This window comes from Delphinapterus leucas, chromosome 13 (genome assembly GCF_059928025.1).
Source record: "Delphinapterus leucas isolate spDelLeu-1000000601 "Yukka" chromosome 13, BTC_Dleu_Yukka2, whole genome shotgun sequence".
Classification (NCBI taxonomy): Eukaryota; Metazoa; Chordata; class Mammalia; order Artiodactyla; family Monodontidae; genus Delphinapterus; species Delphinapterus leucas.
The window spans coordinates 87343757-87357117 of NC_143141.1; the positions used below are offsets into that span (position 1 = coordinate 87343757).

General features: G+C 46.4%; 1 protein-coding gene across 11 annotated transcripts in view; it reads right to left on the minus strand.

Moving 5' to 3' along the window:
* Positions 1–316: 316 nt before the first annotated feature.
* The window catches only part of GRHL1 (grainyhead like transcription factor 1), a 46169-nt gene continuing 33124 nt past the window's right edge, over positions 317–13361 (minus strand). For 5 of the 11 annotated variants that reach the window (XM_089923452.1, XM_089923455.1, XM_089923453.1 and 2 more), the window contains 7 exons: positions 10864–10951; positions 9486–9625; positions 8370–8407; positions 6184–6275; positions 5761–5888; positions 3151–3215; positions 317–1972 (listed from right to left, as the gene is read on the minus strand). In XM_089923452.1, the coding sequence (XP_089779578.1) occupies positions 1858–1972; positions 3151–3215; positions 5761–5888; positions 6184–6275; positions 8370–8407; positions 9486–9625; positions 10864–10951 (666 nt within the window). In that variant the 3' untranslated portion in view covers positions 317–1857. The remainder of the gene's footprint in view (positions 1973–3150; positions 3216–5760; positions 5889–6183; positions 6276–8369; positions 8408–9485; positions 9626–10863; positions 10952–13361) is intronic. The other 6 variants (XM_089923457.1, XM_022554167.3, XM_089923451.1 and 3 more) reach the window with 4 other exon arrangements.

A 13361-nucleotide genomic window follows, 5' to 3' on the forward strand; every position in this document is an offset into this window, starting at 1 on the left:
TTCTGTTAAGCTTTTAAAAACCAAGAACACTAAGGTTTTAGGTCTGAAAGCGTTTCTCTTAAGCTTTTGTGGTTAAATTTTGGAAGTAGTTGAAGACTAATTCAGGGCCCCCTCAGTTAACAATTACTCGGATCATTTCAGACCCGTCTAAGGAAAAATTAAGAGGAAGGAAGAGACCCAGATATACATGTTGGGAAATAAGGAGAAAATGCTAAGGTGATTCTTTTCAGCTCTACTATTTTAAGATCTCAGATTTTGCTTTACTGACTAATGAAAGGAAAAAGTCAAACTGAATAACAGGAAATGACATATTACGAAATAGACATATAAAATTTAATCCCTTTGGTTTAACATACATCTTCAATTGTACAATTAAAAACAAGACAAAATCGATCCCATAAAACAAAATATAAAATATTGTTTATATGACCCGTGTCCCATAATACCTTATCTTAGAAAACCAGCAATTTAGTTCACATACTTCATTAGAATATTTTAAGGTAAGAATGTAACTATCAACCCTACTTATACGAATAACCTACCTCCCTGAGCCCAAAGGTACCTGCGGTTTTAGTTCCGCTACAAAATTACACTTTTTAGGATTTTTTATGTATTTCAACTTGTGTACAAAACGTTCCCCTGCCATAGTAACACAGTCTCATAAATTCATGAATCCTTTCTAGAACTGTTAGCACACTAGACAACTAAAGCTTGAAGGTTCCGGAACATGATAAAACAGAAGTCATTTCTCATAACAGGAAGATCAGGAAGAACTCTGTCTTGAGTTGTGTCACCGGTTCACAGTAATCACAGTACGTGTTACAATTACTGTGCTTATTCCCTCTGTCGGGTCCACCTGACTGATACTAGCAGACACAGCAGTCATGAGCTGCAGCAGTGTTTTTGCCTTTACTTCATTTGTTAATCAGTGCTGACATCCACATAATAACATTTGCAAGAGCAAACAGAATCTCTGTCGTTTGAGAAGGTTTTGCTATGCTACCGAATGACTGCTGTGTTTGGGAAAACGCAAAGAAAGCGTCGGAGTGGGTTCCACTAAGCGCAGTATGCTATCTGCTGGGTGTAGGTGATCGAAAATAACTTATCCTCTCGTCTCAAGAAAGTCTTTAAGGTAGCCCTTATCACATCTCTTCACTATATGTACACGGACACCACATGTATATATTATCTATTTATATAAGACAGGTATGTACACATTTACAGACACGGGCCTTCAAGACGTATTGCACTTATATACACGCAGCTTTAGCTTTCACGGACGCACACTGTAACCGTTTAGGTTCTTCATGAGAGAGGCAGTTGATATGTTGGAGAGAGTTGCAAAGGAAGACTTCGGTAACTTGCCCTATTGGAGTAAACATTTACTGGGGAATGAGAGGCCGAGGGAGAAAGGGCGCACCTGGTCCTCTTGGGGTGCCGCGCCCGTAACCTGAGGCGGTCACAGTTACACCGAGTCTGAGGTGCACTAGTGAGCAGGGCCCACTAGCACTGAAGAGACAATATTTTTATAAATAACGTAGCAGATACCTTAAGGTTCCCAGGTGATCTAGTAAATCTTGGAACAAAGTTTTCACTTTTAATGCTAAGTATTTATATCAGAAAATTCAAACATCGTGGTACATGCTTTCTCTGTCATCTGAAAAACGCCAATGCAATACAGTCAATGCTATCTCCAAGCCAAACGCGGTGCCATCTCCAACTGGAAAGGAACCCCCCCTTCCACTGACATCCACCCACGTTTGGAAGGTGGCCGACCGGGGAACCTGCGGCTTGCCAACCCAAAGGCCCACGTGACAGCTTCCCTGAGCTCACTGGGAGTCGTGGGCCGGGGCGCCCTCAGATCTCGGTGAGGGTGAGTTTGTACAGCCCCCCGGCCTCTTCGATCTGCAGCTGGAAGGTGTCTTCGTTGGAGTAATGCTTCACGATGTTGTCGTCCATGTTCACCAGGATCCTGCAAGAGGGGAGCCGAGACAGACCCACTCAGTGCTGCCCGCTCTGCCGGCAGGCCCAGCCTTCACCGTCAGCTCTGCCCCTTACTCGCTAGGATGCGGGAGGTGACTGCTGAAACCTCCCTATGCCTCCACCTCCTCGTCTACGAAACGGCTGTTAACAGTAGTGCCCACCTTGTAGGATTATTGTCGGGATTAAATGAGGGACTCAAGTAAAACGCTTGCCATGCAGGGCATGTGATAAAGAAAACACACTAGCTTAGCTATTGTTATTATTTCAGCATGTAGTAATCATTCAATAAACAGCATTTATTATAATGAACAAAATAAGCCTACAGAGGAGCACTTCATTGGTCCAGCTTTCGAAAGCAGATCAGTAAGATGAACCTACATGACCTGAAGCCAGGGCTCCCTGACAAATTATCTTCCCTTTAATTTAATTACCCTTAAGGTTTAGCTGAACTACTACTATCAAGTCCCACCGTTCCTACCAGGCCCATCTAGAAAATTCCATTTGCTTTAGAATTCAGCCAAAAAATTCTTATTCTATACCCTGCTTACCCATGCCACACAGCACAGACGCTTAAGTAAAACAGTACTAAAAATATTAACTTCTGGACAAAGAAGCAACATTCTGCCATTGAAAACATGATCCAGGGCAGGAGGATGGAGTGGGAAGGGCAAAGGTTTTGCAGTCGTCAAAACAGAGCTTGAGTCATGGCCTCAGCGCTAACTCACCACCTGCTCTTGGACAAGCCTCTCGGGCTCTCTGGGCCTCGGCTGCCTCGTCTAAGAACTATGAGTAGTAGCGCCTGTCTTAGGGTAACATGAGAATTAAATAACACACCAAGCGCCCAGCCCAGTGCCTGACTCACGACAGGGCTCAATAAACGGGGTAGCGATTGTCATCCTTAGTAAATTTCATCACGTGTTCTGGGATTTGGAGCCACTGCACTGCAGCCAAGCATGGGAAGAACAAAGACTCTACTTGAAAAAAAAACATAAAAATGTCCTAGAAAAGTAAATCAACTTTATGGGATAATTTAGTAAGAAAAAATACATTCTTGCATTGATGCTTCTATAACTGGTTCTTGACTGGGCACAAATGCACGTGAATAACATGAACGTTATATAATATTAACACTATTTAGAGGCACTAAGAATGCCAGTCACTGCTCACCCTTTTTTACACTTCTTGAATATTTTCCCAATCTTGTCTTGGGGAACATCATATTTGTCTGAGATCTGAAAGAGTAAAAGAAAAATAATCACAAAATGCTGTTTTCATGGCTTGAAAAAACAAACAATATTTATATTAATATAGTGGTTCAGACACTCGACTTTCCATTTCTCACAAATGCACATGCCAAGACACAGATGAGAGCCCGTCTGTTTCTCACAAATGCACATGAGACACAGATGAGAGCCCGTCTGTTTCTCACAAATGCACATGCAAAGACACAGATGAGAGAGCCCGTCTGTTACCTGCCTTTGGAGAAAGCTGGAATCGGGTGTTTGTTATTTCTCGCGAGATTGCAGATGTCAGAAGTCTATTATATGGCCATAGTTTTTTTTAAATTAATACCTCACAGAGCAGTTTTACGTTTCTAGAGAAACTGAGCGGGAAGTACAGAGCTGCTCACTGCCCCCCATACCAGTGTGCTGCACTTGCTGTGTGTGATTGAGCCGACACTGTGGCGACTCAGTCGCCATTAGGAACTGAAGTCCACCATCCACTCTAGTTCCCTCTCTGAGCTGTACGTCCACGGGTTTTGACAAGCGTACAATGACACAAAGCCACCTTGTCACAGGTACTTTAGTCAGCACACAAAGGCCTCGCTTTGGAGTCAGACACACCTAAGCGGGATCAGTTCTGACTCACCCTCCACTGGCAGGTGACCTTTCTAACCCTCAGCCTCCTCTTATATCACCTCGCCCACCCCAGGGCTGCTGTGGGATTAAAACGTGTCCAGCACAAAGCAGGAGTTAATTTCGGGGACAGAATTCTGAGAAGGAAAGAAACAATTTCACATCCCACAGCCCAGAAGGAACACCAAGGCCCCGATCACAGCAAGGCCTGCACCTCTGCCAGGGCTGCCCAGAGCCTCTCCAGAGGGCAGCGAGGCTCCGGCCAACGTGTGGCCCCTCCTCCCTTCATGACCAATGGGTGGTCCACAGAGTGTGATGAAATCAGTACGGTACAAACTTTGGAGGTTTTCCTCTCAGGGCACAGGCGCTATCTGTATAGGAAGGGGATGGATTACTACAGGACAAACAGCTGATTCAGTCCAGATCAAACGCTTTATCTGCACTGCTGTCCAGACCACTCCCACACTGGGGTCACTGCCCACCCAGCCTCAATCTGAAGAGCACAGCTCCAGGGGGCCCTGAAAACGGGGCCTCAGAAGACCAACCTTCAGATCACTTTCAATCCAACAAAAATACACATTTCAAACCAAATCCAAGCTCCCATCATACAAACAAGTTCATTTCTTTTCTGTATCACTGGATAGTAATTCTTTGTATATTTATGTAATCCCCGCCCAGGAGATGGAAGACTGTAATGAATTCCTCATGAGTTGTGAACAAGTTATATTCGGCATAGTGAGTCTTTTTTTCACATTCTCCTCTCCCCATAATCAAGAGTTTGCGTGATTCTTAAGAAGGGCCGTCAGAAGACAAGGTAAGCCAGAGGGACCCAGGAGAAATCGCAGGAAGCCGAGGGCTACAGGTGGCAGGAACGGGCTAAGAGGCACTGTGAACGCGGAGCTCCCTGAGGGGCTGAGCGATAGCGCCCCCAGCCTCTGTCCCGCTGCCCTGCTTTAGTTTTCTCCATCGCATTTATCGGTGCCTGGCAAATTACACAGTAATGTCTTCGTTTACGTTATTGTCTCCATCTTCCTAACTAGAATCTAAGCTCCATTTGGCACTGTCGCGTACCCTTCTAACTCCAGGGCCCCAGAACGGTGCCTGGCACAAAGCAGGCCCTTAACGAATGTTTCTTAAATGAATCCAACACACTGCAGTAGTCAGGGGTGGGGGGGCGGGCGGGAGAAACCTATCTCCAGCCCAGTTATGGGCGTGCTTTGAGCTCAAAGATCCCGATGATTTACAGGGGCCGAGGTTGATAAATATCAAGACTTTCACCCTGGGGCAAAGCCAAAATCAGCATGGCACCCTTCTCACATCTCTCTCTGATGTCTTAAGGGCAGGCTGGGGTCAGTTTGCTGTGGGCCCTTTGCTGAGATCCTGCAGGAGGGGCTGTGGTTGTCTCTGGTCACACGTCTACATTTTCATGAATAGGCTCTGAGTAAGATCTTGACACAAGTTCGGACACGCCCCAGATCAGGAGTTTCAAAGGCAGACTGAGGAGCCACTGTTTTACGCGTGAAGTTTTTAAGATTTTATTCGCTAGAATTAACTTTTGCTGGCTTCTAAGTCGTTTAAGTGGCAATCTCCCTTTAACCAAGTCTATGAAAATTAAACTATTCCATAGGTCATCACAAATTCACTCAATTCAGAGGATTAGACATTGCTGAGTGATTACTATCTACCAACCAGTGCGCTGGGTGCAGCGGTCTGAGGCGGGGACAGCCCTGCAGCCGCTGAGGACCTTGGGACGTGGGGTAAAACGTGGCACGTGCTGCAGCCACAGACAGGGCGCTGGGACTCAGGAAAGGCTTCAGTACCACACACAAATCCGGATGTTCTGGTAAGGTTTGTTCCAATCAAATTCTATGTAAGTTTCTTTTTACTTTTTAAAGAGGACCACAAAGTTCCTCTTACTTACAGCTTCCATCAGGCCTTTCAAAGACGGAGTCTTGAGCATCAGGGCATCGAAGACTTCTTCCGACTCCTTTCGCACATAGAGCAGCACTGACCCCCAATTGGGAATAAGGAGGGAAAAAGAAAAGTGCACTTCATTGACAGGAGCAAAATAAGAGAAAAGACCGTGGGTATTGGCTAAAATAAAAGGAGATGTCCACATCAAGGACAGCAAACACGAACCGATATAAAATCTGTCTTAAGGAACACAGCTTTCAGCTTCTTATAACTCTGCTGGAGGGCCCAGCTCAAGCCAGGAGCTGGTCTGACGGAGGAACACCCAAGGAAGTCAACACTGATGAGATCTGTTTGAGCAGTGTATGCTTTTGACAAATTCAGAGCTCACTTCCCACTGAAAACTCCCACTAGGAAATGTAAACCAACGCACCTCTCTTTGGTTCTTCTACCCGGCTCAGCTTAGCAGGAGGAGGGATCACAAAATCGTCTTCCGAGCCATAAGGTCCCCTTTTCAAGTTAGACCTGCAGGTGATCCGAAGTATGCAATTAGTGACTTCACCTTAAATCACTTGCAGAAACAAAAGGAGTTTGGGGGTGTATCGCTGAATCTTAGATTTAAAATGACCTTCGTTCTCTATCTGGTCCAGCTTCCTTATTTTATGGATGAAAATCTGAGGCCCAAGGAAAGATGCCAAGTGAACCAGGCTCGCACTACTGAATGGCAGAGCTGGGACTATGCTCACTCAGGCACCTGCCAGACACCCTGGCTGCTCTTACACGGCTCAAGCTGCCGGTGTGGGAACGCAGTTTCTTTTCAGGAAAACACTTATGAAGGAGGTGGGATCTGAGACGTACATGAAGGTGGTAACAGAGGAGAGGGCATGTCAAAAAAGGGAGGAAGTGTGAGCGGGAAAATGCAAAGCCAGGCTGGCTGAAACAGAATGTTCCAGAAGAAGATAAATCTAATCTGGAAAATCTTGATCATTCAGCTCTGAGGAATTCTAGATTTTATGTTGCAGTTATCAGGGAATCTGAAAGTTCTGTGAGACAAGAATGCTGTAATCAGTGTGTGGTAGAGATCGGAGGGGACTCCAGGACCTACAAGCAGAAGAACCAGTTGGAGGACTTTGGAGACAATCGTAGCATAAAACTCCAAAGGGTTAAAATACAGCGGTGTCAGCGGAAATGCAAAGGGGAAGTGTTTACAGTACGTTTGGAGAAAGAAGTGAAAAGATCAGAGTGATTGGCTTTCAAAGTTATGCGGTGTTCAATGTTGTGAGGTTCAGAGTAGGAGAGCAAGAAAATAGTAAAAAAAACACTGAAAATGAAATAAGTGTTTGCTTCTGAGCAGAATCATCACTTCAAGAATAGAGGCTGGCCCTTAAGATACTCCGTCTCAGCTTCCGGCACGTAACAGGCCTCCGACGAATGCACCTGCAGGATTTATGTCTGAGAACACAATGAGTTAAAGAGGCAGAGAGAAGGCCTGTGGCCAATTCGGGTGGGCACGGGGAGCCAGGATGGCCCAAAGAGGGGGACTGGACCCTCAACATGGTAGAGTGCTGAGCGGGAGGGCTGCTGGTGTGGGCCAAGGAGGGTGCCCCCAGGTGCGGGGAGCGGCAACACCTCAACAGCAACAAGCACACCCAGAGGCCGCCTCTGGGTTTCTAAAGCCCAGTCTCCACAAAGAACCAGGGTTTCTTGGAGAAGAGGCTGATTTGAGGGCCAGAGACGGGAAAACGCAAGTGCCTGGAACACACCCTGCCTGAAAGTGAGGAAGTGCTCAAGCAGTGAGGACAGGAGGGTCGTGTCAAAGGGATCCAGGGGCAAGCTTGAGGGACCCCGTAGCCCCGGGACAATGTGAGCAGAAACCGCGAGTCTGTACTGATATAAACACGTAAATGAAGAAATGCAAAGTGGGGCAAGGAATGAGATATTTACAAAGCTACAAAGCGCCTCCCCTCAAAACACTTACTACAAAAGGAGAAGAGTAACTCCACAGTGAGAAGCCTGGTAGACACCGCCTGAATCAAGCAATCAGAGCGAACGTCACCAGCCGCAGGGTGCCCTGAAAGTGTGTGCCCCCGACAGGACACACTGAGAGCAGGGCCTTGTCTGTGACGTTCCCGCCAAGACGCATCATCTACCCCAACCAAGAAGAAACGAAGGACAGACCCAGACAGAGGGATGTCCTGCAAAACAACGGGTCTGTAACCTTCAGAAGTATTAGCTCAGGAAAGTCAAGGAGAGACTGAGGCCGTGCCAGATTGAAGGAGATTAAGGAGACAGGACAACTAAATACACTGTGGGAGTCTGAACTGGACCTTTTCTTGCCATAAAGGATATCACTGGAACAACTGGCAAAGCCTGGATGGGAACATGGACTGGATGGTACTAAGGTCTCAATGTCAATATCCTGACTTCTTTACGCAGGAGAACATCCTCATTTGTGGAAACATACACCAAAGTATTTAGGAATGATGCATGGGTCACTGGGTCCGCAACTTACTCTCAAATGGCTCAGGAAAAAATGAGTTCTTTGTATTATAATTATTCTATACGTTTGAGATTGTTTCAAAATAAAAAGAATTTGCTAAAACAAAACATAAATCTTACCCTTCACCCTCCAATTCTTCTGAGGCAATGGGAAGGACCTAAGACCAAAAAAAAAAAAAAGATTGCTTTTCAAGAATATGCTAAAATACTTTAGACCTTAAATGGATTATTCCTAAAATGAAAATAATTTTGAATGTGACCAATCTCATACAAAACCTTCCAGCCTTATTTTTCAATGCCCAGATTCTTGGGGATGTCTTGAACTCCTCTAACTCAGGGGTTGGCAAACTACAGCCCACGAGACAAGCCTGGCCCCGCGCCTGCTTACTATTGGCACACGGCCACTTCCATTCATGGCGCCGCGTTTACGGTGCTTCTGACCCCACAGTGGCACAAGTGAGTGGTCACAACAGAGACTGTCTGACCCCCAAAAGCCTACAATGTTTATTATTTGACCCTTTACAGCACAAGACTGCTGACCCCTGCTCACCCCAAAGCTTCTCATTAGAAACTGAAGACACTGGCAGTGACTTTCCTGAAGAATTCTGAAAACTCATCTGTCTGTAGGAATCTGTGTACAAAGCGCATGGCAGATGTCTTTGGGGTATTTCTCTGAGCTCAGCTTGGCAGGCACGCTCCACGCCACCCAGTTCCTACCTCCACTGAGTTTCTGCTCCAAGCAAAGCTGACTGCGTATTTGTTAAATTTCACATTAGTCGCCCAAACACAGCCAAACATGTGCCAATGATGATCCCCTAACTTAAACCACAGAGAGAGCCCTCAGATGTTCTTTATTCCATTAAGGATCCCACCCCAGGCATTCCTCTGGCTTTTCCCTCCTGTCCAGACCCATGTAAGTTAAATTCACAGGATCACTGACTCAAACTCCAAATTCTGTTACTATTCCAGTATGCTTTAAATGAGATAAGATACAAATAGATAAATCCACACAGAATTAGCTTGCCAGGTCTTGTACTGTGGTTCCACCAACAATGCTTACACACACTTGACCGCATGGACATCATGTTGCCCAAACCGAACACTCCAAGGAGCTGACACCTAACGCTGGCCAGACCTCACGAAGTTTTAGCTTCTGTTTGCCATGAACAATGCCAAAGACTTTCTTTCTGCGGAGCTTCACTTCCTTGCAGCCACCCTGGGATCCTGGTTACCTACGTGAGCACCCCGCTGAAGGCTGGCGAAGTGCACGTCAGGAATGAAGAGGACAGGCTGCGTGTCGAGATCAATGAAGGGCTTGAAAACCGTGATATCCATTCGTTTGTGAGAGGGAAGCAGCGGTACTTTGACATCAGAAACTTAAAAAAAAAAAATGAGGACACCACAGTCAACAGCTTACATACGCAGACTGGATGCAGGCCACAGAGCATTTTCCTCACTGTTTAAGAAACTTAAATTGTAGAAGAATATCAAATACAGGTCATGCTGCCTGAACTGAGAAAAATCACAGCTTATGTGAAGGAATAGGTTGTTTGTATGTGCACTAAAATCAACTGCACATCTCAGGAGAGAAAAAGCCATCTTTAAGCACACACAGACACACACAACCAGAGATCCAGAACAGAGGCAAAGCATGCTGAGTTTCTGCCTGAAAGGCTAAAACTTATGATTGTATAAACATAATTTGGAAGTAATTTCACCCTCGCTCTCCTCATTAGATAATTTGTTCTGACAGCGATGTACGCTTGAATTCAGAACACGAACCTCAACTTTAGACCCTCATCTTCAGAACCGAGCCTCAGGGAGGTTGAGAGTCAGCATGGCTATCTAACTCTTATTAATTGAATTACAGACTCCATCAGCCCCCACCCTGAGGTGCTTAGTGACAAGCTTTCCTAGCCAGTTAGCTGCTCTCTGAAGTGACGTCGTGAGGCTGCAGCGTGATGCCAGCGAGAGAACCCTGACTGTTGCACTCAGGCCACGTCTGCTGGGCGCCAGCCACGAAGAGGACAGGCGCGGCCGCCCGCATACTGTGCATGAAGCGCTGCCCGCACAGAGCAGCTTGCTTTTTTTTTTTTTCCCTTTTAGCTGAAAGCTACAGGATTTTGTGAACATGAATGCTGGTCACATTAAAAAAGAAAAAGAAAAAAAGCTTTCCCAGTGCCATGTCCAAACAGAAGCCCTACAGATTCTGCAAATGTCAGAATACTCAACGTAAGACCACCACACTCATGTGGAATGAAGACAACCTGAATTCCGAAGGGTGTTATTCTTAAAAACCTAGACAAGTTCCAATTTCATCATGAGCTATTCGGGCGGACTGTGTGTTATTTTTCAGGACTGGAGCCAGCAACCTGAACCAGAACTGACAGGCAAAATCGTCTGAACTCTGGAGAAACTCAGGAATCCTTCCTGCAGTTCCCCAGAAAATGACTTAGTTCAGCCCTCATCTGTCCTTGTACCTGGTTAAAGGAAGCAAAGCTACCACCTCACAGCAGTAAAGAATATCCACTACTCTATCTTCTGCTTGAAGCCTTCAAGTCACTGTTCTGAACGGAAAAGGTCTAAAATGCTTGGTGAAAACACTTCTACTTACAGGCATTCAACTGGGAGCTGGGGTCAGTACACTTGCCTTTTCTTTTGCTTTGTTTTCGTTCTTCATCCCTGATTTTCCGTTCAGCTCCCTAGGTCAAGAGAAGACAAGACATGGTGCTGTTTATCTGATCCTCTTGAAAATATTTAACTCTTGTCCTGATCTATGGGGGGAAAATATCTCCTCTTTGGACATGAGCTGCATTGCTTATTATACTCATGAAGCTTATCACAGTAGTTTCCTCTAAAAAGCCCATTCTTAAAACTATTTTTAACTATATAAAATCACAGGAAAACACTTATTCAAAAAACAAACAAATAGGGCTTCCCTGGTGGCGCAGTGGTTGAGAGTCCGCCTGCCGATGCAGAGGACACGGGTTCGTGCCCTGGTCCGGGATGATCCCACATGCCGCGGAGCGGCTGGGCCCGTGAGCCATGGCCGCTGAGCCTGCGCGTCCGGAGCCTGTGCTCCGTAACCGGAGAGGCCACAACAGTGAGAGGCCCGCGTACCGCAACAAAACAAAACAAAACAAAACAAAACAAATAGAGCAAAATTCCCCTCAACAATGGACGTGGCCAGGTTAAATGGAAAGTTAAGAAAATCCATTAATGTACCACACACTGGCTTCAAAGACAAGTGACTTTTCTCGTTGTCTATTAACAAGAAAATGAAAGAAAAAACACAAGTTAACCCTGCTTTGAGTGTACTTTCCTGTATGGGCAATGTGGTCACTGAAAACTGTGATTTTGTCCAAGGACTTGGCATCTACTAAGTGACAGATAGGACCACCTGTGACTCACAAAAGCAAACATTTAACTAGAAATCTGCAGTCACCTAAGAGAGAAAAAGAATGCTCCCAGGCCTACAAAGAGGACATATGTACACAGTGTGCTCCAACCACACAGAGAACGGCACTGCCACACAGCTGAACCCACAAGCCTGTTAGTAACAAGCACGACCTGAAAGTAAGCAAGCAAGTGCAATAAAAACAAAACTATTCGTTAGTCATTTTGCTTGACCTACTGGCATTTTTTCTGAATGACGTAGATTTCTTTACAAAGTTATTCAAGTATGAACTTACTTGACTTAAGGTGACTTACTTTTCTGTAAATAAATTCCCTAATAGCAAAGAGAGGCAGTAAAAATCATCCCACTGATTCTGGCACGATTGTACAACAAAACCACATTTTAAAATACGGAATACAAAACCCCCTTCTGCCTTTTAGAAGGTGTTGCTCCACTAATGTACCAGTAAACATACAACCTGCTTATCAACATTGCTACGTGATACTGACGCAAACATCATCTCCCTGACGGAGGAGAACAGGCAGACATCACCAGTCTCCTCGAGTTACCGACTGGAGTTGGTCGGTATCTCTCAGGTCCTTCTAACAGTCTAACGATAACTTCATGTAGATGGTACGTTATATTCCCTAAAAGGAAGTTTTACAAAACAGGACACTTTCCTCCTTATTTATCAGCTACATCTACAAAGAATGAGAAGGGGCTTTTGCTTCCACTCAAGATTTACCCTCTGCTCAGAAACAACTGGCAGAATGACAAAGTGCATGAAACAAGGATTCTGAAGGCCCCAGCCACCAGGCAACAAAGAAGAGCAATTCCCTAGAAACGGGAAACCAGTGAGGCGAGACCCCCAGGTGCTGAGCACCCTCCAGAGTTTCCAGGCTGCGGCCCAGGGAGGGATGTCCGGGGGTCTCCACGAGCCAGATTCCTCGGAATGAGAAGGCAGAGGCGAAGCAGAGAGATCAAGGCGGCAGGCAAAGCGGCAAAGAGGAAAGCTGGGAGAGGAAGAACCCTGGATGTCTTCAGAGGGCCCCACACACTCAGCAGAGCACCAAGAGCACACGGTGTGAGGAAGCCACCCACAGTCGGGGAGCAGAAAACATCTGAAAAGACTAGGCCAGGGCCAGAAGCAGCGCCCCATGCCAGCGATCAGACTGGAAAAACGGATAATTCACGGGCACTGGGTAGAAGACCCAGGAAGAGCTCGCCTCAGCCGTGGGGAAGAACGGCCTGACACTGAGCACTGCTCCAGACACGCCCAGCAGCCGGCAAACGGGACACCTGGGGAGGTCAGCCTGTTTCCAAGGAACTTCACTAGATCTCAGGACAAGGCTCAAGAAGATGCACAGGATGACAGAAACATCCAGCACCCAACAAGGTAAAACTCACACGTCTGGTGTCCAGTGAGATGCCAGGCATGCGGGGAGGCCGGAGACCAAGAGTGAGGAGGATGTGACCAAAGCACTGAAACAGCCCAGAACTGACACAGAAACCAGACATGAACCCGGTAACCGGGGCCTCAGTCCATGTGTTCAAAAGCCAGTGGACGGCTTCCCTGGTGGCGCAGTGGTTGAGAGTCCGCCTGCCGGTGCAGGGGACACGGCTTCAAGCCCTGGCCCGGGAAGATCCCACATGCCGCGGAGCAGCTAAGCCCGTGCGCCACAACTGCTGAGCCTGTGCTCCAGAGCCCGCAAGCC